General features: G+C 50.5%; 3 protein-coding genes across 3 annotated transcripts; 1 reads left to right on the forward strand and 2 right to left on the reverse strand.

Annotated features, from left to right (window-relative positions):
- Positions 1-6760: 6760 nt before the first annotated feature.
- Positions 6761-9251, reverse strand: LOC100904585 (lamin-B1). Its single transcript, XM_029112906.1, has 7 exons — positions 9064-9251; positions 8727-8960; positions 8326-8546; positions 7726-8200; positions 7472-7581; positions 7203-7420; positions 6761-7099 (listed from the first exon to the last, which is right to left on the reverse strand). The coding sequence occupies exons 1-7, from the start codon at positions 9249-9251 to the stop codon at positions 6761-6763; spliced, it is 1785 nt and encodes a 594-aa protein (XP_028968739.1).
- Positions 9252-13306: 4055 nt separating this feature from the next.
- On the forward strand, positions 13307-16154 carry LOC100904731 (glutathione hydrolase 1 proenzyme). Its single transcript, XM_029112917.1, has 11 exons — positions 13307-13425; positions 13527-13602; positions 13679-13819; positions 14013-14080; positions 14162-14259; positions 14410-14586; positions 14719-14897; positions 15000-15184; positions 15275-15488; positions 15566-15715; positions 15811-16154. Exons 1-11 carry the CDS (start codon positions 13307-13309, stop codon positions 15919-15921), a joined length of 1518 nt encoding a protein of 505 aa, XP_028968750.1. The 3' UTR covers positions 15922-16154.
- Positions 16155-16518: 364 nt separating this feature from the next.
- LOC100904876 (endoribonuclease Dicer) lies at positions 16519-27218 on the reverse strand. The gene is made up of 9 exons (XM_029112907.1): positions 27079-27218; positions 26828-26909; positions 22240-22314; positions 21805-22125; positions 21380-21641; positions 19881-21250; positions 17930-19674; positions 16900-17807; positions 16519-16778 (listed from the first exon to the last, which is right to left on the reverse strand). Exons 1-9 carry the CDS (start codon positions 27216-27218, stop codon positions 16519-16521), a joined length of 5163 nt encoding a protein of 1720 aa, XP_028968740.1.
- Positions 27219-27834: the final 616 nt, after the last annotated feature.

The following is a 27834-nucleotide window of genomic DNA, read 5'->3' on the forward strand; positions in this document are numbered from 1 at the left end:
ATCAGAAGTAAAGGCCGTACTCGATGCTAAGGAGGAGGACGCGTCTCCCGCGAAATTTGAACCGATTTTCCTTCCGCAGCCATTATTAAACAAAATGAGAGACACACTGAAGAAGCTAGACGGCTTATCGAGGCAACTTCTGAGCGCACGTACGCACGCAATCAATCTTCACACCGTCAATCGCCGTTCATCAACCAACCGTACCGAGAGAGAAACAGAGCCATACCTTCGAAATCGTCGACAAACCGAGAGAACGTCCGAATTCTGTCATCGTGACACTCATCCGACAAGCCGCAATCAATCAGCAACCCGACCGTTCAAACGTACACCCGCCCGCCCGACCGATCTACCGACCGACCGACCGCTCGCTCACTCGCCCGTCGAAACTTCGAATCATCTCTCCCGGTATTAGTAGACTTTCGATGTGAACTATTCGACCTTGCTTCATATGATCCTACTAGCGCGCGTTGCTTGTCAATTGAATCCACGATATCTCGACCGATCGATCCTCATCTCCCTCCATGAACCAATCATACCAAACTCATCAGCCAATGCGTGCTCGACCTGAAAGCAACCTATCTTAAGCTCCAGCAACCAAATACCTCCCAAGTCTTGCCGTCGGAAACGCTTCGAAGCGTGTGAGTCATTTGATTCGACAGTCGATGAGTCCCTTCGCTGGAATGCTCTCACATTTGATCGGATCATCGGAGAATTCTCAAACCCGCCTCGATATGAGCCTCTCTCTCTCTCTTCAGTCGACTTCAATCATCTTCATACAGCAAGCTCTCCATGAGAAAAGAAAGACGCGAATCATACCGAAAAAAGAGACCACCTTGTCGTCGCGACCAGTGTACACACCAGAGTAGAGATCAAGCGAAGCTTTTCCCGTTTCTTTTAATCTCAGGCCCGACGGCGTTGATCGGATGCAACGTGACATCCTACGAGTTCAATCTGCGAGCGGCTGGCTCCGAGTCGTCTCGAGCTTTCTCGACAGAGAAAGAAAGATTTGACTTGGAATCACGCAACTTTTTCATGGTTTTCCGCTCCGTGTCCTCGAACTGCTATCTCAACCGTTTGGCGTAGGTGCGTTCCTGGGATGGAGTTGCGCTTGCCGTAACATTTTTGTAAAGGAGCGGTACAGAGAAATCCGTGCGACCCTTGTTCGTGAAATTGAGGTCGAAGCACATTCGATCCCGGCTCGTGTTGCGAGGCGTTGAACAGCGCATGGGAGAGAATATGAGTCTCTGGATTGGAATCCTTTCCATCGACCAGAGTGCTGTCTCCGTGCACCGACGGACGAATGACGGTCTCCTGATCGAATGATGCGTTTATCTTCTGTAAATCATTAGTACGAAACGTTGATCTCGCCGAAATCAATCCACGCAACGTTTGTCAACACGGGAGTTCACGAAGGATAGACTCCGATGTACTTGGGCCGAGTCGTCCCGATTCTTGCGCGTATCCAAAGCGAGTACTGCAGCGATTCCGGATCGGTGCCTCGCTCGAATGCGCGCTCGTTAGTAACTACATGACTCGATATGTTCACAAGGATTCGGAAGTACTTCTCAGCATACCTACTATGATTTGAATGATAATTAAAGCCCTACAAGTCTCAGACAGCAAAGATGTGCGACAGACACCACTGGTTATCCTTCTGCATGATTCGGTATGGCATCAACTCCTCGGCTCAGTTTATCTCCGCACGATTGGTCTCCTAGCGCAACGACAACGCCTCGATCTTCAGACTTCGGAGTGCTCTCTGCCGTGAGTGACTTGGCTAATCTCCGAATCGGGTAACGATGGAAAATCTTCGGTCCCGAGCATACTCAGGCCGATTGTTCCCGCGACAAACCCCGCCTCTGCTGCAATTTTACCGCCATTTTATCGTGTCGTTGACTCGCCTCCCTCCGACTATCGACGTTTCCGCCTTATCCGCGTAGAGTCTCGAAATCACCATTGCATTACATCATCGCCCTCATCATCATATTCTTCACGATAGAGATTCTCGCTACGTTCCGAGAGAGCTTCATCCAATCCAATATATTCGGGAATCTCTTGGATGACACGTGAATAGTGAATTTACGGAATTATCGGAAGCTTATTCGCGCCTCTACTGACCGCCTTCAAAAGCGTCTAGTCTCTGCGCCGCCCCGCCCCTCATCCTCATCTCGAACCGCCAACCTAGAAAAAACGTCTCCTCCTTGACCTCTCTCGTTCGCCAGCGCAAACGTTCGCTTCGCCCATGATTTTTTTCCAACGAGGGGAATCGATCCTCCTCGGTGCAAAATTAAGGCTTTTTCCTCTTGGAAAAGCTTCATAGGATTGAGGGAGCTTTTTGGTAAGTTTGCTTCTTCCCGTTACGATTTATTGACAGCGTCCATCATCAAAGGGTTCGTACGCAATAAAAAGATATAGTCTGATCAGAATGTTGTCATTATTAAAATCGAGTGCTTTGAAGACCATGAATTCCAGCCTTCTGATAGAGACAAGACGAAAAGCTTCATCGTCTTCAGACCCAGCGGATCTGATTGTCTGAGGATATACGTACATATGTAGGGGTGTGAGAAAACTGAGCGATGTAGGGGGCGTCGTTGAGTGATGACCCTGCCGACAAATTAGGGGTGGCGAAACCTCCTGGTCGACCTCCGAGAATCTTAATGTTCGATCGAGGGGTCTCTCACCCTCGTTGTTGGAGTTATAGAATCTGATAGCAGTCGAGAATCTCATGAATTAGGAGGGTCGTCGAGTGCTCGGCACATTCGAATTGCACTTTGACCACCTAGATCAATCAAGCAGATGAATCTACCCGTCATTGAATTCGGGCCATACAAGGTACCGTGAAATGCCCTCGCCCCTGAACCTGATTTCTGCCGGATTTGATCTAGATATCTTATCCCTAGCGCCATGTTTTTCGGCTCCCCGACGGATTCAAATAGCCCACAGGGGCCTTTCTGTAAACACTCGTACATCCTCGTACATAGTTATGTTGCTTGAACGGCCGAGTGAATGTAGATCCCGATGATTCGAGCCGAGGCTCTGAACGAGATCCTTCTTCCCAAAATACGTTCTCGTCTAGATCACTGATGATATGCCGACTCGAGACTTGGATATGGGACCAGAGATTCCACTTCGGAAAACTCGCAGATTTGATTCGTAAGCGTTCACGCGTTTCGAAAATGCGGCCTCGAGTCGACAAAAATGTTAGACACGTAAATTCGATCGTGAAGCTAGACGGATTCCAATGGAGAGTGGAACACAATTTCGTTAAGGGAGCCAGCCAAGAAAGACCGATTTGCTCCATAAGACTCGAACCACACGAAAGCTTCACCCTCATACTCACGAGTCGACACCATCCAGGCGCGGTGATCGGGCATCGCGAAAAACGGAAGTAAGTACGTAGAGATTCCGGATGGGTGTTTTCTTAATCTGGGGACGGGTCTCAGGAGCTCGGTTTCTGAGGTCTGCACGATTCTATCGTGTTCATGCGTTGCACGGTGAAGTTCCGGCAAGCCACGGAACTCGGGATTTTCGACAGCTGCGCAGCAGACAGCGTTCATTCGGGCCAGATTGCGATTTATCGTGAAAAAAATACTATAACGCTTCAGTGTACGTGAATTACTTCTCAACGTTCAATGCAAGCACACGACGTCTGGCGTTGTCGCAGTCAGACTTTCCTCCGGGATGGATCAATAGAATGATCTGATGTTGCGCACCGACGATTTCCGCCTGCAATGCTCGCGGTCCTGACGCCTTAGTCTAGACCACGGAGTTCTTCGCAGTCCTCTCGGGATATTCGGTGCCCTCTTCAATTGAGCCGATTCCTCCGTGCAGGAGCCTCAAGTTCATCAGTCCGCCTCTATGCCGACTGATCGAGTACCGGAATTCTTCGGGACCAGGTCCAGGCTCTGCACGCGCGCCGAATTTTTTAGGCTCGACGAGGAACAGCAAAGAGTCTCTAACAGATATTAATTGAGAAGACTTCCTCTTCCTCAGATCGAGAGGTGATCTGTAGGAGCTGATATTTCGACGAGTCACTGATGCGTTCTGCATGACGTTCTCAGAGCCTTAAGGCCTAAGCCTGAACGTTTTCGATATTTTTGCGAGTTTTTTTGTCCCGTGCGGTGGAATGGAACCTTGTCTTGAGAGGACAGCTATTTCCTGTCCTGTGACCCAGAGCCTAGAACTGTCGCCCGACAAGTAGGTATGTTCATGGATGACCCGTGACCTCGCACCAATAATTCTCAAAAGCCGCGCTCCAGATAATCGGAGCTATCTTCGAAATGCTCAGAACTCGAACCTCGAGTTCTTCTATTATATCGTCAAACCTCAGAGGGGAATGTGGGAGGTTGCTAAACCGTCAGCTCATGCTGCAATCTAGGGTCTCGTACAGGCTTTGCGAAGAAACAGGTCGAAAACCGTAAGTGCGGCTACTACGTTCACCCCGCTGGGATGAGTATATTCTGACCGCCCCGCCGAAGGAGGGGATCCAGGTCGGATCGTTGCGTCGATCGAGCGAACGGGAAGAAGCCGTGAGACCCGAAGTTGGGTAGCTCCCGCTCAGGCTCGCTGATGGGTATACCTATCGGATTCCGACTAGTAGATCAAGATTCACGCGACTGAAGGCTTCTCCGCGGCATAATGCAATCTAGACGAATAATCTGTCTCCGCAGGAATCTCCTGCACGACATTCAAAGCGCTCACGACATGCAATTCCAACGGCGATAGTTCCTCGGCGCGTCTAATTTATCGCTTTCTGTCACCGAGAGTGTCATTATAAAGATGCTCTCAGTACCCGACTCGGAATATTCTGTCGAGCTTTGATGGTGGCAGACGCTTTCGTTCGGGCCCTCTGAAGCTGAAGTACGTCGAATCTCCGGCGAATCTCGCGGGATCCAGAATGAGCTTCATTTTAGCGATCTGTGCGAGGATCCTATGGGTTCTGAGGGTGCTGATCGTGAAGAAATTGATCCTGTGTCTCTGAGAGCCACTCTGAGTGCCCCAGGAGTACTGTACTCTGACTTCATCGCTATGGTAAATTATAGATGATCGCCGCCACGTTACTGCTTTGCCTTGCACTGAGCGGTGTGGGTTCCGCGCAGTTGGTCATGGAGCCCCCATACTTCACAGTGTGCAAGTCCGAAGACCTCTGGGATGCGATGGAGACAACATGTGCACATCCACCGACCGGGGCTCACCTTTATCGTAAGTGGAACTCCCGTCACTCAACATCCGTGTATAAAATTTCTGTTAGGCGCTAGACTCGCGCTCGATGGACTGAAATCCTCCGGAATCCGACCATGATGTTCCACAACGTCTGTGGCTGAGAGCTTCTCACGCAATTCGTAGTCTCCACGGAAACTTTTTCCAGTCGGCGTCAGTTCCTTGGAGGAATTCGGGAGGAAATGCTGCCAGTCACCGTGCTCGATCCGGTATTTCACCCACCTGTGCGACGAGCCTAGAGACCGTCGGCGGGATCTGGCGTTCCATGGATACGTTGTGGGGCGAAGGAAGCGAAGCTATAAGAGGAATAGATACCAATAAACAGCCCGCATATGAGTCCTGAAGACAGACATTCTCAATCGGTTCTTAATCACCGCTGTATATGCCATATCTCGGATATTGAGTGGAATACTGCTCCCGGATAAAGTCCAGCGCAGGCATCCCAGGTAGACCCGCCCGAACTCAAGCCGCACAACATCTACGGGAAAAATCAGATTAAGTACCTTTGGACGATTCTTGGAGTCTATAGAGGTCTCCCTCAACGATGAGAAGCGATTCTCGCAGACTCCTCGAAGGCAACTGGGGAGCCGATGGTCGTCGACTCTGATTAAGATCATCGATGGAGAAGTTCCCGCTTGAATACCAAGCTCATGAGTTTCGACAAAGTTTCGCGATTGTTGACGCGCAATCAGAAGCTCGCAGGGGTGGCCTGTGAGCTCCGAGGTCACGATTTACGCCGAGAGAGGACGCCTGAAACAAACCTCTTTGGAGCGACCTCGAGATCGTGCGGAGTAGCCATTAGAGGTTCGGATTCCAACGTTCGCTATCTGTCCCGAAAAGGATGGATGGAAATTGATCGATCAGGGCTGGGGAAGGACTCGAGGAAGACGAAAGCGCAAGCCTTGAAAATCACAGAGGAATCAACATGAAGCTTCACTCGGAACCAGGAGTCCCCACAGAGTTTCCGAAGACATGGGGATCCACTTCGACTGGCGCGGAACACGCTCTACAATGGGAAATCAAAGTTAGATATGCTCCCAAGAGGGAAGTTTTATTAAATCCGTAATCTCGACGTCCCGTACAAAATATTTGAAAGGTACAAACATTCTACATTAATATTCAGCCAGCGGTATTGAGTAAAATATTCCAAGCGGTAAAATATGGGTACGCGTCTTGCCCGATCTATCCAGCACTACAAAGGAAAAATATCGTTGATTAAGAACCGCTGTACAGATGATGATGATTACTCAGAGGAGCTCTATTCAGTCACGGTTCATCAATGCAGCCTAAAAACCCCCAGAACGCAGCATTTCCCCTTCCCGAGAGCTGAGATCAATTGACGTGATTGGAAGTTATGTTCTGCGAACGACAAAAGCACTGAATAAGACATGGACCGAGAGAGGATCTTTCGCGTGGGTTCACCTATGTAATGTAAATACAATTAAAAGACTGTGTAGATCCCCGTCCCAAACACGCTCAATGAGCCCCTCGCAATGCTCCTGGAAGATTGTTCTCGTAAATCATCAGGTGCGTAAAGATTTCACATCACAGAACAGCTTGTGTCGTCGAGAGTGGCTGTCGGAGCGTCAGGCTCGTCTTCCATCACCGACTCTACGTCTTCGTCGTCGAAGTCTTGAGACTTCTGCGAATACCGCGACGAGAATGAGCGGAGGCGACTGACTCGTTTAGCCATCCTCTTGCCCTGAGGGTTGAAAATCGTTGTCGACAGATCCACGTCTCCGGGTCCACTCCAAGGGAAAACAATCTTTCTGAGAACGTAATCCTTCGGAGGACAATGCTGCTTCTTCGAGTTCGCAGACCACAACGTAATTCTTTGCTTAGCTTTCATCGAGAACTGCAGCGGGAACCGATGACATGCCTGCAACGCCGTCCAGATATCGCGTTAGCTGAAATTCGACCAATATGAATGATTCAGGGAGCGAAACCAACAATTTTCCATCGACACGGGGAGGAAAGCTTACTTTCTGTTCTCCACTCCGCTGGACGATCCTCCATCTGCCCAGCGCCACGTCATCGTCGGTGGTGTTCTCGAGAACGATGAATTTGCCGCTACCGGTGTCGTGATCAGCGATTCTTATTGGACCCCAACAGCCGGACTTGGTTTCGATATCTCTATGCTCGCAGCTACCTGCGCTCTCGAAGCCGGAGGACAGTCTCTTCCGCTTCCGCGTGGTTGAGGCTTCCTGATTGCTCGAAGTGCTGGGCGCGCTCGATGAGGAACTCGGGAAGCTCGCCGGAGTACTGGGCGAGTTTGAAAGACTGAAATGACCCGAGCTCGCGTGTCCCGAGCTCGCGGAACCTGAGAGATTGAGGCGACCTTCTTCTCGCTCTAGGAGCACTCTGTAAAGTCATCGGCTAGAATCAAGGGATCTGTGAAGAAGGCTCCAGAATCGGAGAATATGTACGGAAGACTTTATTCGGCGTCGTCAGAAAAGGGGCCAAAAACTTGAAAGTCTTGCGCGCTTTTTCCCGCTTGGTACCGACCTGTAGACGTCGAGCTCGTTCTGAAGGTCTCGCTTCTCATTGGACAGCTTATCGTAAGACTCCTTCAGATCTCTGAATCTCTCATTGGCTTCTTGTATCACTTCATCCTTCAGACGCAAATGCTCCGTGGACCATGAGCGCTCTTGATTGAGGAGTCGCTTCTTATCATCGAGCTCTTTCTGCAACTCGCGAACTTGGGCCTTGAGGGATCCCGCTTGCTGTCTGACCTGGTCGTGGATTTGCTTTGAAACGAGCTGCGACAAAAGTCGCTCCTTTTCTTCTTCGAAGAGCTTCCTCTGCTCTTCTGCTCTCGACTCGTAGATCTTGCGAAAGTCTTCAATTTGCGTCTGCAAATTAGATTGAGCACGAGCTTGAACCCTGCTGCTGACTTCGACGATCTCGCTTTCGGTTACTTTACGAATTTCTTCGATTTGTTCCTCGTGCCTCTGCATCAGATTCCTGTTTTCTTCCGTTACTGGAACGGAGATCGGCTCATGAGATTTAGAGCATCGACGTGAGCTCGCGCGACGAGTCGACACGCAGCGAGAAATTTAAATGACTTGCGTTCTTTCATGTCGCGGCGCAGGGTTCAATACTTACGGCTGCTGTTCTTCTCCTTGAGCGTCACGTTCTCGATAAAAAGTGTTTTCATACGATTCTCAGCCTCGGCTAATTGCTTTTGCGATGCTTCGAAGTCTTTCTGCCGCTGCAAACTTTGTATCGTGGCGTTTTGATGCTTGGATCGGAGATCCGCGTTGTCTGTTTCTAGAGTATTCAATCGACACGTAGCTCTGTCAAGATCTTGCTTCAACGTAGCGTTCCTTTAAGTGATTGACAAGAATAAATAATCATGATGAAAAAATTCCCGAGAATTCAAGCTCTGGTCATCACTTCCGAGCAGCTAGACGGGTGGTAAGAGTGCAGCACAGCGAGGAGGAGGAGGTCTGCCAATCGATCCTCGCTCCGGCCTCTCCGATTCCAAGAAGTGATCCGGGACTTACCATGAAGTCAGTCGCTCGATCGATTTCTGCAGTGCCTTCACCTCGGCTTCAGCGGTGGCTCGGAGTTTGGCTTCGTCGCTGATTACACCCCTTAAGGTTTCAACCTGCTTGTGGAAGCTGTTCTTCACCGACGTCGTCTCGATCGTTGTCTTCTTCTCCACACGACGGAGAGTCTCGTGAAGATGCTGGTTTTCGTGTTGCAATTCGTTCACTCGGTGTATGTAACTTGCCAACCTGATACAATCAATGACAGATTTATTCTTCCGAAAGACCTACAAATTCTCATAGTTGGGGGGAATAGAGCATCATCGGGACCAGGGTCGTCAAACATGCTAACCTGCTATTGAGACGAGACAACTGATGTTTCTCATTCTCTGGCTGAAATCTGGAATCTCCTCCTTGCGGAACTTCGTTTCCTCCCTCCATCAGACTATCATCGGAGTTTTCTGGATTTGATGGGCCCGGGTGAATTTCAGAGCTTCTGGACGGCGTTGAGGTCAATGGGGTTTGGACATTGGGCGCCATGGTTCGTTCCTGCGCGCGGAGTTCCATATGAGACACGTGAGGGATTCAGAACAGGGTATTCTACGGACAGCAATTAATATTTTGGTAGCGCTGGTGCACGTCATGTCTTCGGGGCTTGAACATTCCATTCCCCTCGTCTGCCGCTTCCACCTCGAGGTCCGAATGTTTCCGACATTCATACGCTCGACGCGATCCCTGATATTTCTGGGGAATTTTTGGTGCCGCACTTCCGAATGTCGCGTCTCAGGCAGCCGGACATCCAGTCACGAGATGAGCACGGTCGACGGGCAGAGTCCGAAGTATTCGATTGTTTGCGATTTCGCCGTCGACCGAGCATAAGCAGCTCAGCCATGCGAGAAGTCAAGAGATTTCGGCGATGAGCTTACCATTTCGCTCTTTGAGTTTAGGTGGAGCAACAACGATGAGATCGCTCACGACTTACGTCCCAGACAACCTCCTGAGACCCTGCTTTGACAAATGATGAAATATGAAATGCATCCCACGGACTCTATATTTGAGTCAGAGACGACCGAGGCCGCAAGCCGAGTTGCGAGAGTTCCGTCTCCGGAGAAAAGGGAGCGTGAAGCTCGACTTCGCGAAAGACGACTCCATGTAATAGACTTCGGGAGCGCATTAGCAGCAACCACCATGCACGTCCTCGAGCTGTGCTGACTAAATAATAGTTTCGTAGGAGGAGAGTTTCCACGCCGAGATATCTCCGAGCTCATTATGGATTTCTCAGAGTTGGTGGATTATTATTCCAGTAGACAACGAGCATCATCCTCGGTACATTCTCATTGCTCATAGCCTTCCGAATGGTTCTGGCTTTCACCGATCTCTGGATACGAGAGACCGAGCTCCACGATGGGTTCGAGTCTTTTAATTGGACAAGTGAGTACTGATCGACTGACCGAAGACTGAACCATCATTTTATCCAGTTCTCCCGCTGATCGCTTATAAGATCGAGCCCCGCTGTTTCCAGACGATTTCGATGCATACCTACAGAACTTATTGAACCTCTCGCGGCAGGATTCTCAAGTGTTGTCGCGTCTGAATCCTCTGAAAATCGACAGTATCAAGATGACTCATGGTAAGGTGTTCGATGTAAGTGTGCCCAAGTCACTCCCTGCGTCTTGTCCATGCATGTGCGACTTGACCTCGAGTCTCGAATGAACAGGGAGCAGAGAGTTCTGATTGTCGGGGCGTATTTCAGCTTTCAGTTTACGGTCTTCTCACAGCTAAGCGGTCCGGCAACATCGAGTTCACCTTCGCGGGGAACGAATTTCACCTCTCCTTGAGTTTCGCCCTCGGACGTATCCACTGCTATGGCATGTATGTTTACTGGCTACTCAACTTGACGCCTATCCATGGTGCGTTCGGTGTTGGCATCGACAGGATCGGTTGTTTCGCCGTGCTGGAAGTGAGTCTGTCTTCTGTTTCCGCTCACGAGGCTAGATCCCCCCCATAGACCTTGCCATCCGAGACCCATTGGAATCCGGAATTCCTCCGGAGCATGCCTTTTATGGAGTGACGATCGTTCAGCGTCCGTGAGAAAAGTTGTTGTTGTAGGCCAATGAAAAAGCGATACATTTGGACCGTTTCGAAATACTTGAGATGGAGAACCTTCGCGTCACAAAGATCACTGGGGTGACGCCTGCATTCAACTGGCTCGTGCGGAAGTTTCTCAATGACTTCTTGCGGGCCCGAAAAAGTGAACTCCGTGCGAAAATCGAGCAAGGAGTTCGGCACGCGGCTGAGAGCTTCTTCCAGAAAATAGACATGTCCACTTTTTTCGAGTAGGGACCGATACCACATTTACCAGCTCTCGAGGAAATCGATGTTCTGAGTCGTCTCCTGTATTCCGCTAGGCGTCTGGAGCCGAACTTGATTCGGACGCGTCGGAGCTATTTGTTCGTATAGGAAGATGCATAAATAAAGAAGACTGCATTCGAGCCACCAGATTCCGTACGCCATCAATATATATTAGAATGGTGTATGCCCGAACTGACGCGGACCAACAGTGCATACGCCCTGTCTCCCTCTGGAATAGGGGTATTTATGATGAGCGGTAACTCCGTCTCGATTGTTTATCCGGTTCGACCGCGAAAATCGAGTATCGAGCCTAGTAACTGTCTAGCTGGGAACGATGAACCAAAATGATGTTCATCGAGACGACCCTCGAAGTGAGACTGTACTCTATTCTCCTAAAAGTCGAATTGTTGAAGCTTCTTTCTATCATACATATTCGTCCACCGGCATCGTTATCCTATTGGGGTTTCTATTTACCATTCGCTATCTACACCTTTAGTATTGATTCTGCCACCCGAGCCATTCATTCCTATTCACTGGGTGCCAGTTCTCAGCACGAGCAGCTCTCTCGCATCAGGACGATGTTAGGCCTTGAGGAATACTTCATCGGGGACCTTCGCCGCGAACTGGAATTCTGCAAAGGTAAATAGAATTTGAGGGAGAATCAGCTTGCGTTTCGTCGGATCGACCCGATGCGATACTGAGAAATTCATGGAGTCCTGACTTTCGCAGAGTGTCTGGTCGTATTCGTCTTCACTTTGATCCTCGTGACCTCCTGGCTCTATTTCATGCTGTTCGGCTTCACTGAGGATGTGCAAGCTCGAGGCTAGAGCTCGGGAACACGTCCACGGGAAGCATTTCCTTGGCCAGTTCTCGCGATGGAGATGGTGGGTTCCGGAAGTTTCGATGTCTCGCCGATGTACCGGAGATTGCGCCAATCGTATGTCGTATTCATAGATACGTCCCACACTGCTCAAAACACGTCCAGCTGATAAGGGACTGATCGGGTTGTTGAATTTCATCGAGGGCCCAAAAGACTCGGCTGAATTTCTCGCACCTCGCTCCGAGTCTCTCCGGAACCCGAATTGATTCCCCGTTCACGGTGAACAATCAATGGCGAAGCGCCAAGATTCCGAAGACTTTCAGTCTCTTCCGTGTGAGGATATTCCTGATGACGTTTTCGAAAATTTGAATGAATCACTCATCCCGAGCCGGGGATCAGAATTCTCGAGGTGAGTTTCTTTCTGTAGTCGGTCTTGCGATCGAGACTCCGAAGTGAATATTCCTGACACCTACCAGAGCTTGGAGTCCTCCTCTTGCGATGATATAATCAAGCAGATTCAACGCCATGCGCCATGAGGATTCCTGAACGAAGAAGCGATTGGAGCGTCTCTCTGTCGAACATTCGACGACGGACGATCGATTCGAATACTGCTGTCTCATCCTGTCGATGTCGACAGGCAAAGAGCTTCCATCCTTCTCTACCTTTCGGGGAGAGATTGTTTTGATCTCGAAATACCCTGGATCGCTCGTTCCAAAGCGTGTTTTGCTCATCCAGCGACAGTTGGAGCACCCGATCCTTTCGACTCATGCATGAAAAGCGTCCCTGAGCGGAGCAGAACCGGAGCGGTTCGGGGAAAGTTTGTGCTTTGACATGACTTCGGAAAAGTCCAGCTTGTTGCGGGTCGACAGGTCGTCTCAGCCCTACGGCTCCGTGGAAGCAAACAAGGGACCATCACGATCTTTTCTCACCGAGTGAGCTCAATTTAGTGTGTGGAGTGGTGCCGCGGGCATTGGGACTGTCCGTTCAGGCTCGTCGAAACAATTCCCGAATCGTCCGCAGTCTGCGTCTATTCATCCAAAAATCTTCTCATTTTCGAATGGTCGGTCGAGCCTCGAAGAATAACCGTCTCTGCACCTTTCCTGCTTACAGAACGCACTTCACGAAGTCAGATGCTGCAGTCGTTGTGATTTTAATTATCTTAGCGGGAGGCTGCATCGCAGCCACGCTCACGATTGGACTCCCGAAGCTGCAAGCACATCGCGCCGAATATTTTAGTTTGGAGACTCCCCAGTCTTTGAATCCACTGCATAATTTCACAAGATATGCAATCACCTCAGATGCGCCGTATTGCGCGCAAATCGGATCGTGAGTGCATATCCGCGGTGCATTTACGATGTGGGTGTGACGATTCAATGAAGGAGCAATGCTTCACAAAACATTTCTCCGCCTCCTTTGCAGCGAAATGATGGAGAAAGGCGGAAGTTCGGTGGATGCCGCAATCGCTACTCTCTTCTGTAACGGGGTAGTCCACCCTGACACCATGGGCATAGGCGGCGGAGTGATTTTCAATATCTACGACAGGTCTGTCCGTTGTTATTCGCATAGTCGCTCCGGATGACCGTGTATGCCTGTGGGACCCTTCAGGGCAATCCGTATCGCGGCTCATGGCTTGTATCTTCCAGGAATACACGCAGAGCCACCATCATCGACGGGCGTGAGGTAGCCCCCGCCTCTTCTGAGCATACGCCCATGGTTTGTGTGAATCCTCTCCCGAAACTCGGTAATAAAGATGGGCGATATCGATGAGATATCTCACGCGCCGCTTCCAATTCAGAATTTATTGGAAACGGGGCCGCTATCAATCGCTGTTCCCGGCGAGCTGAGAGCCTATGAGGAAGCCCACAAGAGATTCGGAAAACTATCATGGAAAGATCTGGTACAGCCCGCCATCGAGCTCTGCAGGAATGGTTTCAATGTGAGTCGTTGTCCCCACTCGAGAACGTGCGCAGAAAAACACGATTTCCTCCCGATCCTCTGATTAGAAACGGAAGGAAAGACCTGTGTTGATATCATGATTATGTGGGGATTATGATCATCTGGCCGCGAGACTTCGACCCTCTTGGGCACTTCGCTGGGCCTGTACCGAATACGAGAATTCCTCATTTCAGGTCTCTAATAATCTGGCGACAAAGCTCGCAAAGAATGAGAAAGCGATCGGCGCTTCGCAAGCCTTGAAGTAGGTTCGATCGCTAGTAGGCGCTGTTTCCTGATTCCGGACTTGAGCTTCTTGATTAACTTATGCTTTTTCGCCCTCAAGGGAACAGTTTTTTCATCCCACCGAGAATCGACTCTTCCATGAGGGGGAAACGATGTTCTGCGGACCGTTGGCCTTCACCCTCGAGAGCATCCGTGAAGGTACAGAGCTATCAAATCGTTGGGTAGAAAGAGCCCCACTTCAATTATTATTGGTCACCACCCAAACGCAGAGAAAATTATCGCCGGTCCGCGGAGGACATGAGAAGCCCGGACCGCTTCGATATCAGACTTTTGAATCCATTTTTTCAGGGGGGGTGTCTGAATTCTACGAGGGCTCCGTGGGCAGACAACTCATTGAAGACATCCAAAGACAAGGAGGCACGCTAAAACTCGAGGATCTATCGAACTACAAAGCTCGAGTGAGATCGCCAGTCGAGTCGTCGCTCCCTCTGCGAGGGGTAACCCTATTCGCCCCACCCGCACCAGGTCCGCTTAGTTGCTATAATAATTCCTCGGAGGCATTCCTCCCAGAGCTCGCAACCAGAATTTTGAAGCAAGTCAGACAGCAGAAACGACAGAGAACTCAAAGTTCGATTTCTTGCATCGCGGACCCATCAGCCAGTGGAGAAATACTCTCATTGATACTCAGGATAATGGACGGCTTCGACCAGTCACCCACGGATGCTGAAGGCCTAGAAACAGCTTCGCTGATGAATCATCGTCTCGTTGAAGCACTGAAGTTCGCTTCAGCGGCGAAAACTCATCTCGCTGACGAGGATTTCCTCATGAAGAGAGAAGTGTGTCGATGAATAATATCTCCAGTCCAAAAGCGGATCTTTGTAAGAGATCAAATCACGTCTCCGTGATAAATGAAGCTAGTTCGAAGTTCCCTCCCCCAGCTCCTCCGCAAAATTGCGTCTTCTGAGTTTGCGAACGAGATCAGAGCCAGAATCGACAACGTCACACATTCTCCCGAATATTATTCACCTGCCAGTCCTTTACCCGAAGACTCTGGTACCTCACACGTCAGCGTTTTATCATCGGACGGCTTAGCGGTGTCTGTGACGAGCTCAATCAATGAGCAGTAAGTGCCATACAGCTTAGTTTTCATGTTGGGAGCATGATTGTTCCCGGCCATGTCGGAGCTCATAAGCCTATGTTTTCTGAATATCAGGTTTGGCTCCCGGATCCTCTCTCCGAAAACGGGCATTCTCCTGAACAATCACATGGCTGACTTTTCCGCCAGAGGACTCCCAAACGGCGTGGAGGCGGGGAAGCGTCCCATGTCTTCCATGGTACCCGCGATCGTGGTGAACACGGAGACCCTGCAACCTGTGCTTGTTCTCGGCGGAGCTGGGCATACAAGAATCACCAGTGGAGTGGCTCAAGTTAGCATGAAACCGATGCTAAGGTTATAGTGCTGACGCATAAGTCTCGGGGCGTCACATAGAATTCCTTCCGCCAGGTCGCTTTCCGTCATCTCTACTTGGGAGCTAGTGTCAAAGAATCCATCGACTCTCCGAGACTGCATCATCAGTTGAGCCCGAACACGCTTTATTATCAGGAAGGATTTCCTGGAGTTCTACGCCGGGAACTCGCTCTTCGAGGTCACGAGGCGAGTCCTTGTAGATCCCTGGCGAGAATCGTCGTCTAACCACACGCTTCGTACATTCTTCGTCGGTGTACATATTCAGAGAACTCTCGTTTCAGATCGAGCTGGACCAAGAGCTCTCCGCTTTCTCGGCGATTTCAGCTGGCGAGGATGGTCTACACGCCAACGCAGACTACCGCCGAGGAGGCACGAGCGTCGCCGGGGCTTGAGAGCCTGCCTCGAGCAAAACCTCACTCCCGTAGGAACTTCACTCCTCACTATCGAATTGCCCTTTTACTGACTGCTCGTTGCCTAGACCCGAGCTTTTAAGAAGGAAAAATGACAATATTTTTCGGGAAATCAAAAGAAGATCCAAGAGATTTCTATGTTCGAATGCCCCGATGCCTCGCGATGGCGCCAGAGGACGATGACATCTCCGTGAATAAATTAAAGATTTCTTAGATGACGAATTGTTTAATGCCCTTGAGCTCAGGAATGAATGCCCCTATAGATTCAGTCGGCCCGCCTACATTTATTTCGAAGTTTCACTTTGAACGATCGAGCATCGATGGCTCTTTTGACAGAAATAATGACAAGCTTGGTCGTCCATCTATTAGAAAGCGTTCGTTACGCTCAGAGCCGCTCAAGTGTACAGAATGTTTCACAAACCCAGCCACATCACCCATGATGGGTTCTATAAGAATGAAAATGAGCGAAATGAAAAAACGGAATCATCAACACAAATCTCATGAGCTCAGACTGACCGACGTACACAGCTGCAGAACCACAGGATTCGTGGTTATCCGACGAGCTTCCTCGGATAAGGCTCATCTCCTGGTTCTGTAGAACTTCGACTTCTGAACCTCAGAATTCAAGAGTACGTCACTCAATGTATGTACACTCTCATGCGTCACATGAGCCCTCTTCAGCTCCTCTATCTCTTCGAGTTTCTTCTCGCGCTCCACCTTCCTGAGATACCTCTTGGCTAGCGTGGTTTTCGCGATTTTCTTGTTTTCTGCTATTTGGGAATAGGTTTCGGTTTTCCCGTTCCTGCTCACGGTTAATTTTACTTCGAATTTCCCTTCGTCTTCACCTGAAAGAAGGCGACGCGATGTCTGAATCTCTGGAGTAGGACGTGATGAAAAAATTCGAGGATATCCAAGTGGAAGAAAGTATTGAACGCTGGATAATTAATTTGCCCGGCTTACCTTCAAGTATGGGCACGGCCTTACTGAAGACCGTTCCAGGGAACTTCTTGCAGAGCTCAGTGGTTGGCGGGATGGGCACATTTCTCGAGAACAGGGCGATCTCGTGACCCATTATTCTGACGAGTATGCGCCAAACGCTTTCGAAGCTCTTCCCAGAGTCGATGAAAACGGCACCGAGGATGGACTGCAGAATCCTTGCGAGGGGTCTCGGGACTTCGGCTTCCTCGGCGTCGTCGGTCTCCCAATCCCCGAGCACTGTGTTCAGTCGTAGACCGATGTCGTCGATATTCTCCAAGTACTTCCTGATGGCCGAGAAGAGCTTGCTGTTTGTGTAGAGGAGGACTGTGTGCAGTTCGGCGCGGACGACCGCGTAAGCCGTGACTTGATTGTTTATCAGGGCGGATCTGAGGTCGCTAAGCTGGCCCGGATCAAGGTTCGAACTCAGTCCATAGATGTATAACGTAAGAAGATAGTCCGCGACAGCTTCACCGATGAAAGCTAATCTGTTGTAATCCTCGGTCAGCAAATGGTCTCTGCAGGAGTGGTGGGTGATCGCTTGCAGGACGAGACCTTTACTTTTGAAAGTGAAGTCGATTTGTTTTTCGACCTTCTCGATGAGATATTGGTAGGATTTCAAGCATTCAGCGGGAATGTTCTGTGCAGCGCTGAAGTCAAGCTTGAACGCATCGAGGAAGTTGTTGCTCTCCGTATCCCCGAGATCCATACCAATCCACCGGAAAAATCGGAGCGCACCGATAGGGCCGCATTGCTCGAGGTAGGTGCCGGCTAACGCTTCGACGACGTCACCCCCAACCTTCGCCTTGAAATCGTGGAACGACCTCACCGGAACGTCGTGGCGTAATGGCAACTGGTCGTCCTGAAGGAACGCGTATTTTGCCTGAAAAAGAGGGGACAAGATCCTCGTAAAATAATTGCTCTCGAACTATTGTGACTTCCGAGACTCGGACATTCATCGACAAGCGGATTGATCGACGCGTGACGCATGGAATCGGACATGGGAATGAGATGCAATTCAAAACTTGCCATTTCCTGGAGGTTACTCGGTTGTTCTCTCGCGAATTTCTCGAGAAGTCGGCGGATGAACTTGCAGTGACGCAAATTCTTCAATTTCGGTGTGAGATCCTCATCGTAGTCGAAACATTGCACCAATAGGCACAGAATGTCACGCCGGAGCAGTTTTTCCTCATGAGGAATGGGTCTGCATCCAAGCGGTAAAAAGTTGTGCGTCGCCTTGAAGGGATAAGCTTCGAGGACACTCGTCAGTTTTTTGTCGTGAGCCCGGCACAACAGATGTCGATTGTTGACTTCGTATTGGCGGAGAACGTTCAGCTCGCTGATGCTCATGTTTGGATTCCTATCCAGAACGGAGAATGTGGCTACGATTTGCAGAAACGAGTCGCCCAGTAGCTCGAGACGTTCGAGATCGAAAACTTCTTGAGAAGCTTTCGTGGTTAAAGCTTTCATGATGTCACAAGGTGACGGCCCCAAACAGTTCCTTAGATCCGGTTGACTCACGTCAGGAATTCGCAGATTTGACGCATCGAAATCCTGTTGACACTGACGAACGAGAGCACCGAACTCCCTGGCAGGGGTTTCAATCAGTTTCTCTTTGACGCCACGTTTGAACTCCATCGGCGACCATTTCTCGGGGGACGGGGTCGGTGGCTGTTTCAGGCGACACGCGACGGAGATTTCATGCCTGATAGTTTCAGCTGTGAGGAGTCGGTTCAACCGATAGAGGATCGACGGAATCGAACAAATCTTCCGCCAGAGACTTGCTTTAATCGAGTGCACGGCACAGAACTGCGGGAGAAGATATTTCGTTCCGAAATCACTGACATAGTTCTGTCGACGTTCCTGTTGATTTTCGAAGCGGGAGTACAACATCTGCAATCTTTTATGTGCGTGTTCCACGGTCAACACGGGCTGGTGTGCCTTCAGTAATTTCGATGGGCCCGCTCGCAGGGTCTTCCGGAGGGCATAGTCGGCGAAACTCATGGATTTGTTGAATCCGTAGTATCCTGTGGTTTCAGGGGTCAGGGCTACGCCTTTCTCGTTCGTGGCGATGGGTTTCGTGACGTAGAATCGACGATAGATATCTTGAGGAACTTTCGTGTGTGCGTCCCTGCTAAGTTTCTTTTGATTCTCATCTATGTGATAGAGGAGCTCGACCACGGCATCCTCATAATCTTCCTCTTTGAACACGAAATTCTCGAAGTCAGGAAGTTTTGCCGGGCCGAGAGCGAGGAGGACATCCATGTCCAGTTCGAAAGTCCCGCCGTTGTCGACCTCTTTCACGGGAACCAGACAGGGAGTATGGAAATTCGTCGCGAGGTCCACCATTTCGTCGATAGTTTCCAAAACCACGTGGAAAGCGTATCTATTGAATCTTGTGCAGAGCTTCTTCAGCTTGTCATCAAGACCGATTGGTCCCGCATCTATGAACGAGACTCGTTCCTCACCCGATCTGGTGAAGATCGAGAACTTCGGTACACTGAGCAACTCAGAACTTCCGGATCTCATGATGATCGCGAGCCAGGTCGGATACTTGGAAGGGTCGAAGAGATCCTCTCCCCGCCAGTTCTGTAGGTTTGACGCGAACGCGATGACATCGGTCTTGATCACGTACAGTTCATAAGAATCGCGGGGCTCGCAGTCTATATTCTCTTCGCGCAGTTCGAGGATGGCAGCCTGTTTCCGCGGAAGGATGTAGCGTTTCTTCTGATGACTTTTCACACCATTGAGTACCATCACCTGAAAGGCAGCCTCGGTCAGGGAATTTCGAGTGGAAAATTATTTTAGGGAGCGGATTGATCTGTCACAACAATGATGATTGATGGCATGATCTTCGAGCCTTATGTCGGGATTCGACTCGGGTTCGGAAAGGGAAATCGTCCGCGGCCCCGGGTTCCAGGACCTCTCGAGAGCTCGTGAAGATGTAGATATCCAATCGAACTTACGGCTCTGAGTTCCTCCGAAGCTTTCACGTCTTCACGCTTCGTTGGGAGCTTGCAGAAGTTGATGAGTCGTCTACGCGGCAGAAGATTATCAGAGAGTTCGCCACAGGCATGCAGACGTTTGCACATTTCTAGCGCGACGAACATTTTAGCCTTGTCCTTGCTCTCGAACGGACGCGTCGCATTCGAAACTTTCTCGCGTAAGGGACACACGATCGGCATAGTGAGTGTGCAGATGTAGCCTCCGGCTGTTTCTTCAAAGTCGAAGAACGGAAAAACGTTCGGGTACTTCATCCGCATGAATTGCTGGCAATAACTATGAATGACGCTGATCGCACTCTGCGCCGTTATCCGAGCTCTTGCGTGCTCAACGACATACGGGGGAAGGTCGGGGTCCTCTTTCAAGAACTCCAGGCTTTGCGATGCCGTGGGAGGGCTCCTCTCGATCCCGCAACAATGCATGACGAGCTGCTCGGTCTCTTGGTAGGAATCCAGGAGAGCCTTGGTCTTAGCGAGTTCACTCTCGGAGCTGAGCAAAACGTACAGCGAGGGTTTCGCGCGCGCTCGGCCTTTCGACTGCGTGTACGAGCGGACGTCCATCGGAGGATCGAATCGCACGATCAGATTGCACGCAGGCACGTCCATTCCCTCTTCGATGACGGATGTCGCGAACATGAGATTGTAGATCCCCCCGCGGAAATCTCTCATGACCTTCTTTTGGGCTTTGGCATTCATTTTCATGCTCTCCTGATCCACGTCGCGACCGTATGCGCCCTGGTTCTGACCGACGATGAAGGAACAGTTCACGAAACTGAATTCGTCTTCTCTCGATAGATGTGTCATCCAGATGTATAGGACGTAGGCCACCAGACGTTCTTGCACGAAGACGACGGCAGACAGGGTCTTGCCTTCGAATTGCTTGATTATTTGAAGAAGTGTTTTCATTTTTGGAGGCACATCGTGAATCGAAGGTTTAGGTCCGAAGAAATCATTGAGCGCCTTGTAGATGTCGCGTTTCACATGAGCGTGATCTCGGAAGCCCTCGGCACAGTCGGGAAGATTAAGAGCTTTGTCGAGTTCACGCTCTCTGAACTCGAGTAGCTGCTTGGCACAGAAGGCGCCGCAGGACACATAGGTTTTGGCGAGGTTCTTGATCATTTTCCTGAATTCAGCGAAGTCCGCACAGTCTTTCAAGAGGGCGACTTTCTCCTCGTCTATGGGGAGGACTTTCTCGGCGTCGTGATCTTCGTGGGAAACTATGATCTCGACGGGTTTCGTTCCGAACCGCACGACGTTGTGGCTGGCTGTCCTCGCGGTAGAGAACAGGCACGCTTCTAGATCCCGAACTTTCTCGCGACTTGGAAACCTTGCACCTAAAATGTCAATGAGATGAGCCGACGTCGCGTCGCATGAGCGGATCGATATAGGTACCTATCGAATCGACATAGGAGATCAACCCCAGGCCGGATGAAGTCGAGAATGCGGAATTATAACGAGGCTACTCACTTGGGCGTTCACCACGGACGCGGTCAGACCGAGAATTCTCGGTCGATCGTTAGCGTTCAGATTCTTGTAGTTCTCCATGATCTTCACGTATGGATCCACGCCGGTGGCTCGATGGCACTCGTCGAGAACGAGCAAATTGATGTTCTCCAAGGGGATGAAGCCGTGGTCTACTGCGATCCGGCAAACTTCGGGCGTCATTACCAAGACCCCGTGTTCCTGGAGTTCCTTGTTCCAGTGCTCCGAGGTCCAACGGTCCGTCTAGAATAGTCGTCATTCCGTATCGAGGCAATGGCGAAAGTCTGACCGAGTTCTCGGTTCCCGATGAATACGGGGTTTCGTAATCGGAGGAAATTTCCAGGATCATGGTCGAATTTCCCTCCGTGGAGGATTTCCGAGGGCACGGAGCTGGGAAAGTACTCACATTCATAGAGCCGACGTACGTTCCTACTTTGACGGTCATATGACAGGCGAGTACGGCACTCTGCTGTTCAACTAGCGGCACGTTCGGGGCGAGGAAAATCGTACGTTTCCCGACAGGAGTGCGGCCCGACTCGTCGAGCCAGGGTCCTGTGACTTGATGTTCGAGGTATTTAATCAACAAGACCGAGATGAAAGTTTTACCCGTGCCGGTACCCAGACAGACAATGGTGTTGTGTTTCTTCGCGTACTCGAATAGTTCGACCTGGTACGAGCGAGCTTGCTCCTCGATGAGTTGCAGAGAATCCTTTTCGATCCTCGCCATCTGATCGAAAAACGCGCCTTGAGTGGAAAAATCATCCCCATCCATTCGATCCAAGAGCTCCGCTCTCATCGACCGCCTAGTTCGAAAGGGGCTGCATGGCTGCGTTGGACTTACCGCGACATCATTCCTGATCGAGGAGCCCATGCTCGGAATCGGCTGCCCTTGGAAATCGGCGACGCTATCGAGTAGCTGTGGAGATGGAGTTGAGTATAATTTGAACGTGCGAAGCACCCTGTGAAGCTCCACCGCCTCTTTGATTTCCGCCCGGTTTGAAGAAAACTCGTACGAGGGTACGAGGTCGAGCCCCCGCGTCGGAGCCAGGACGTCGATCAGGTGGGCTCTCGTGGAAGAGATGGAGAATTCGAATCATTGAAGAACCAATCATCCTTCGATTGTGATGTTTACATACCGGTTCCGAGAGGAGAAAGCGGGACTATCGGAGCTTTCTGAAAGTCTCTGGAAGCTCTCTGAGAACACGAAACACGCTCTCTCATCCAAAATCGGGACAAGCTTCGCACTATTCCGAAAGCTTTCGATACAGAACGGATCACGCTTTCTGGGAGGAATCGAATTTCACAATGTGCGCGAACGAAATCTCATGTCGACTGTCGACCCGAGATCGTGCACGTTTTGAGGTGATGCTTTAGTGCTCTTTGTGCAAGAGAAGAAGACGAAAACTCTTTCTCTAAGACGAAAATTCGTTCCGGACATTCGGAAGCCGCAGAGTTATTCAGAGAGGAGGCGGCAAGACCGTATGAGCGGTTCCACGATGTCTATCGATTGAGTAACGGAATCTCTCTCTCATGTAGAGTAGGAGAGAGCGAATGTTCGAGAGCGAGAGAGGCCGGCAGCGGCAGCTCCGGCACCGGATCCATGCGCCGTAATCCGAACTTCTAAAGATTCTGCCGCATCCTGTAAAGAGGAGAATTCAACGAGCACTGAGGACTGAGGAGGGTTCTTTCTCGCTAATTTCAGGAATACTCAGTGAGGGGGAACATGCATGATATTATCGAGCGAGGACTTCGGATTGAACTGCACTCGTTAATGGATGGAAAATATTCCGATCTCTCAAGGTCCTGTAAATGTCCTTCGGAGAGTCCCATTGCTTGCCGTCTGAGCGGATCGAAGGCAGATATCTCGGACCTTGCGAATAACACTCCCATGGCGGGTCTCGGCGATTGCCTCTTCCCGGCCGATAGCGAGCACTTCGTCGAATGCTCTTCCGCGGTCCCGCGAAATTATAAGCGGCTAGAGAATTGCACTGCTCGCGTATCTTCCCGGTTTTCTGGATGAGGGTGTCGATCACCGCCAGTTGTATGCCGTGAGCTCCTCGTCATGCTCGATGCTGCATCCGACGTCATGCCAGATATGTCCCCTACATGCAGCCCGAAATCGCAAGCGCTCGGCGCGCCGCCTCCGGGTGAGTGATGGCAGAAGCCTCGTTCCGGAAGCGAATCATAGGCTCTATCTCTTTGGAGCCCCGTCCGGGGATCTCCCTCGACGTAGGGAGAAACACGGCCAGAGAGCTTTACCTCTGACAGGCCCACCTGTCTGAGTGAGACGCGTGCGAAGCTCGGACGGTTTCTCTAAAGACTTGTCTTGGAACTCCTCCGAGAGCGTTTCTGTGGCCTGACAGAATTTTCGATCCCTCGTGTTTCTCGCCGAAGAATATCGGTGAACGGAGCTTCACCTGTTGGTGACTGACGACCACCCTCTCCCCAAGTTCCCGGGGGAGGTGAAAGACGCAGCTTCCTTGAGTTTTCCAATATCCGATATCTCACGAGACAACGGATCGGATTTGAAGGCATCGAGGATCGCCGATAGGATTCCCGATCCGCGAGCATCATGATGGGATTTCGACCTCGTCAATCGAACCGAACTGTTGCTTCACTTCTGGAGGGGCAACGACTCTCCGAGGCTTGATAGGGGGGCGATGTAGAAAACGATGCCGCGCATGGCTTTGGAGGGGGTCAAATCAGGAAGCTCATCGCTTGATTTTTTCTCAACAAGCGGGGACTCCCACCTCGGCGGGCTCATCGATCAGTCTATGCGGATGCATTGCTGGGGAGCACCCATCAGATTCCCATATGGGCAGAAGATTTGGCCTAATTTGCGGCGAAGTACAAATGCAGCTACACTCAGGGTATGAGCGAATCGACAGACATCCTGATCGTGAATGACTTCATTCGACACATCGTACAACTTCGAAATAACCGAGCCGAATACAGCGGACACTCGCCGGTACGATCGCTCGGTCCCGGACGAGCCTCAAGGACCTTGAACTCCAAGCGACTCGGCTCTCGGCTTCAGCCGCCCCGATAATAGATTCCCGAATGTGAGAGACTGATTTCAAGCCCCCGGTCTCATTCCCAGCCATGCTGATCAACACGGTCATGACGGACCCATCCTTGTCGGTGAGAAATTCGGAAGCTATAGCCTAGTGGACGATTCGCGAGATTCTCACACGTGTGCGCGTCGCGAAAACGGTTGCGGTGGTCTTCCGGGTCATTTCCACGTTCCATTCTGATTCAGAACCCATGTTCGGATAAAACGAGCTTCGGGTGTAACGGACCGTTCCAGCCGGTCCCTCGAAATCCGCTATAGCAAGGATCCCCTTGGAGCCGATATTTAATCTAATCGACAAGTTCCGGACCACGCATTGCGTCGGAGGAACGCCACGGTTCTTCGACAGCAGTCTTTTGCCTCGATAATAATGAAGCATCCTCAAACTCCTCCCGACGTCGTGCAAGAACTCCGTCAAAAGGAGTAGTGAAACAGAACCCTCCGACAATCGATTTGGAAAGCCTGCAGTCTTCGAGAGCACTAGATGTAAGTAGCCCGAAATGCGACACCATACTGGCCCCTCCCCCCATCTTCAAGACGACTTGCTCGTCTGTCTGGATTTCGATAAATTCTCGATGGATGCATTTTCGCTGTTCAAAATCACCGGGGCTCAAATCACCGGGGCTCAAAACGAATTTTGAAGGCTCAGGGCGACTTCTCCCGGCAAGATCAGAACCTGTGGATTCGAATTGATCGAGTAGAACCTCGTTATGGCGGACCCGGATATAAGGACCCTCGGTTATAACGGACTTTTCTGGCGGTACCGACCAAGTGCCTATAGTTTACCATTTTGAGAGACCAGGTTGGAGCGGACTCGGATGTAACGGTCTCCCGGTTACAGTGGACCTTTTCCGGAGTCTGCATTCTATAGTGCTCTTTATATTTAGTACGGTTACAACGGACCGATCCTCCGGTATTCGAGTGTGAAAGCCGTTGCAGTCTTTCAGTGCTCGAATCGTTCCCATCATAACAAGTGCACATGATGCGCGAGTGCAAGGGTCGGCTGGCTCATACATACAAGCGGAACGCGGAATCTGTTCACAAACTGAGAGCAGTCGCTTATCGAATCTGTCGATTCGAGTTGGATGAGTTCTCAGGATGTCCGATAAAGTGAAACGGAAAGCGCCCAGCATCGATACGAAAATTTCAGTCCTTGATGAGACGCTGCAACGATACGTTTATATTTTGAGAGACAGTGAGATATCACAGCAAAAACTTTTGGACATTGAGAAATTAATCGAGTATAGAAGCAAACACACCCGACAAGCGAGTATTCGCGCTTTCTCCAACAATAAAGAGTGAGACCGGTCTGTGCACTTCGTGGGGAACCCCTTCAAGGGGATCGCTCTGCTAAAAAGCTCGAGAATTTCGACAGATTCTCGACCCACCGAGACGTTGAACGAAAGAGCAGCATCCAAGTACACTTCCCCTTCCGTGAACTTGTCAAGGATTACGGATATCGAATGCACCATCACGTCGGGACTCACGACTATTGAGATCGGCATGAATGAAGCCCGATCCTCGGAAACAGTGCATTGGAACCCTTCTAGAATTGTAATTGATATTCTTCATCGATACGACGGCAACAAAGTTCTCGCCTGCACTTCTGGACACAGGATATTCTCCCACAGTCCACTCAACATTCGTTCTCTCCTGAATGTACCAGCACTACCTACACATTTGTAGTCGGCCAATTCGGTGATCCTCCGAGGAGAGATTCCATGTGTTTCTCCCCATTCCGCTATCCGATATTGTGAGTTCTTGCGCGGAGAACCTTGACGATCTGTCGAGCTGACATCCTGATCATGGAGTCGACCGTCGCGAATGAATATCCCCGGTCGTCGCTTCCGAGTCTCCATAAAGGCCCACATAATCGTCGTCTTCGATCATTCGCACAGCATTGATTGTATGTACAAAAATCAGCAACGATTCGCTCCTCTATTTAGTAGCTCATTTGAGCGTCTCCTCCTGACTCGAATCCACAGCGACCACCTTCCGCCGAAGTTGAAGATACAATGTCCCATGTCGGACCCACATCGCGAATTCGAGCTCCGGAGCTCACTTCGTACACTTCGACTTCTTCCCAGACGCGGACCAAGGAGACGTTGGAGCGCGTTAGGCGCAGAGAGCAGACGAATGTCATTAAAGGCGAGGGAAAGCGCATATGACACTTCGAATCGCAGAACGATTGATAGCGCCAAAGTCGAGGGCTTCTTCCTCTATCACAATATTAGCGCTCACGCGGGAAAACTGCAGAACTCATTGTCCAGCGATCCGCTCCGCGAGGGCCTCAGCATTCTTTTCGTCCTGCTCCTGTCACGGCCGAAGATTATTTCCCCTCGACTTCGTGCTGTCTCACCATTTCCGGCACTAGGAGTAAACCATTCCTCTGTTGGCTCTTCGGAAGCTCCCCCAAGTTATCCAGGAATAGCAGGATCGTTCTGAGAGGCACGGACTTCAAAAGAGGTTCACTGCGTCAGACAATGTTGGCAGAGGAAGTTTGTTGGTATTGGTATTGGTGTTTATTTATCCTCATTTAAGTTTCTTAAATGACACTTTCACTTCAGTGGCGAGTAGTCTCAGCGGATATTGCTAGTTTCTTCCTCCCACCGCTGTAGGAGTCTCTTGGTGTAGCGTATCATCCTCGAGGAGGGATCTCTGTCAAGTCCCAGTCGTTTCATTTTTTCCTCTTCCTCGAAGAATGCTTCGTTGCATTCGCAGATGACGTGGCCAATGGTTTCCGGTACCATTCCACACTTGACACGAGTGGATTCCAGTCCCGGCTCGGAGTAAGACCTGTTGTTCCTCGTCCTCAGCATCCCTGCTCGACTAAGAGCCAGTAAGGCGGACCCTCTGCTGCTGTCATAGGGGTTCTTAGCTACCCCTCGTTCCGTCGCATTTGTCCTGTATCGGGCCGGGCTAGTTTTCAGTCTAATCGAGTTTTTCCAATTGCTTGTTTCAACCTCGCGAATTCTTCCTTTAATCGCTCTGTCGAGAATTCCTTGGAGCGGTTTTCCTTCTTGCGTGAAAGTTAACGTGATGTCGTCACATTTGAATTCACGCTCCAGCTCCTGCATTCTCCGATATGCCTATGTCCTAACTCCGCATTGATCCATCATATTCACTATGGCCTTCGGCCATCTGTGGTCGTACATGGATTTCACTCTGTTAAAATATCGCAACTTGTTTTGGGCTTCTCGCGCCCTGAAAGATGACCAGACCAGTTCTCCTGTGACGAATTCCGTTGCCACAGTTGTTTTAGAGTCGGCGTATGACCGGTCACAAGCATGGCTTTCCAGGCGAAACGGGAGCTTCTGCTGAGAAGAGTGGGGACTGGGGACGCACAAAATTCGAATGCTTATTGTG

The sequence above is a fragment of the Galendromus occidentalis genome, unplaced genomic scaffold (assembly GCF_000255335.2).
Source record: "Galendromus occidentalis unplaced genomic scaffold, Mocc_1.1 scf7180000077533, whole genome shotgun sequence".
NCBI classification, from domain to species: domain Eukaryota; kingdom Metazoa; phylum Arthropoda; class Arachnida; order Mesostigmata; family Phytoseiidae; genus Galendromus; species Galendromus occidentalis.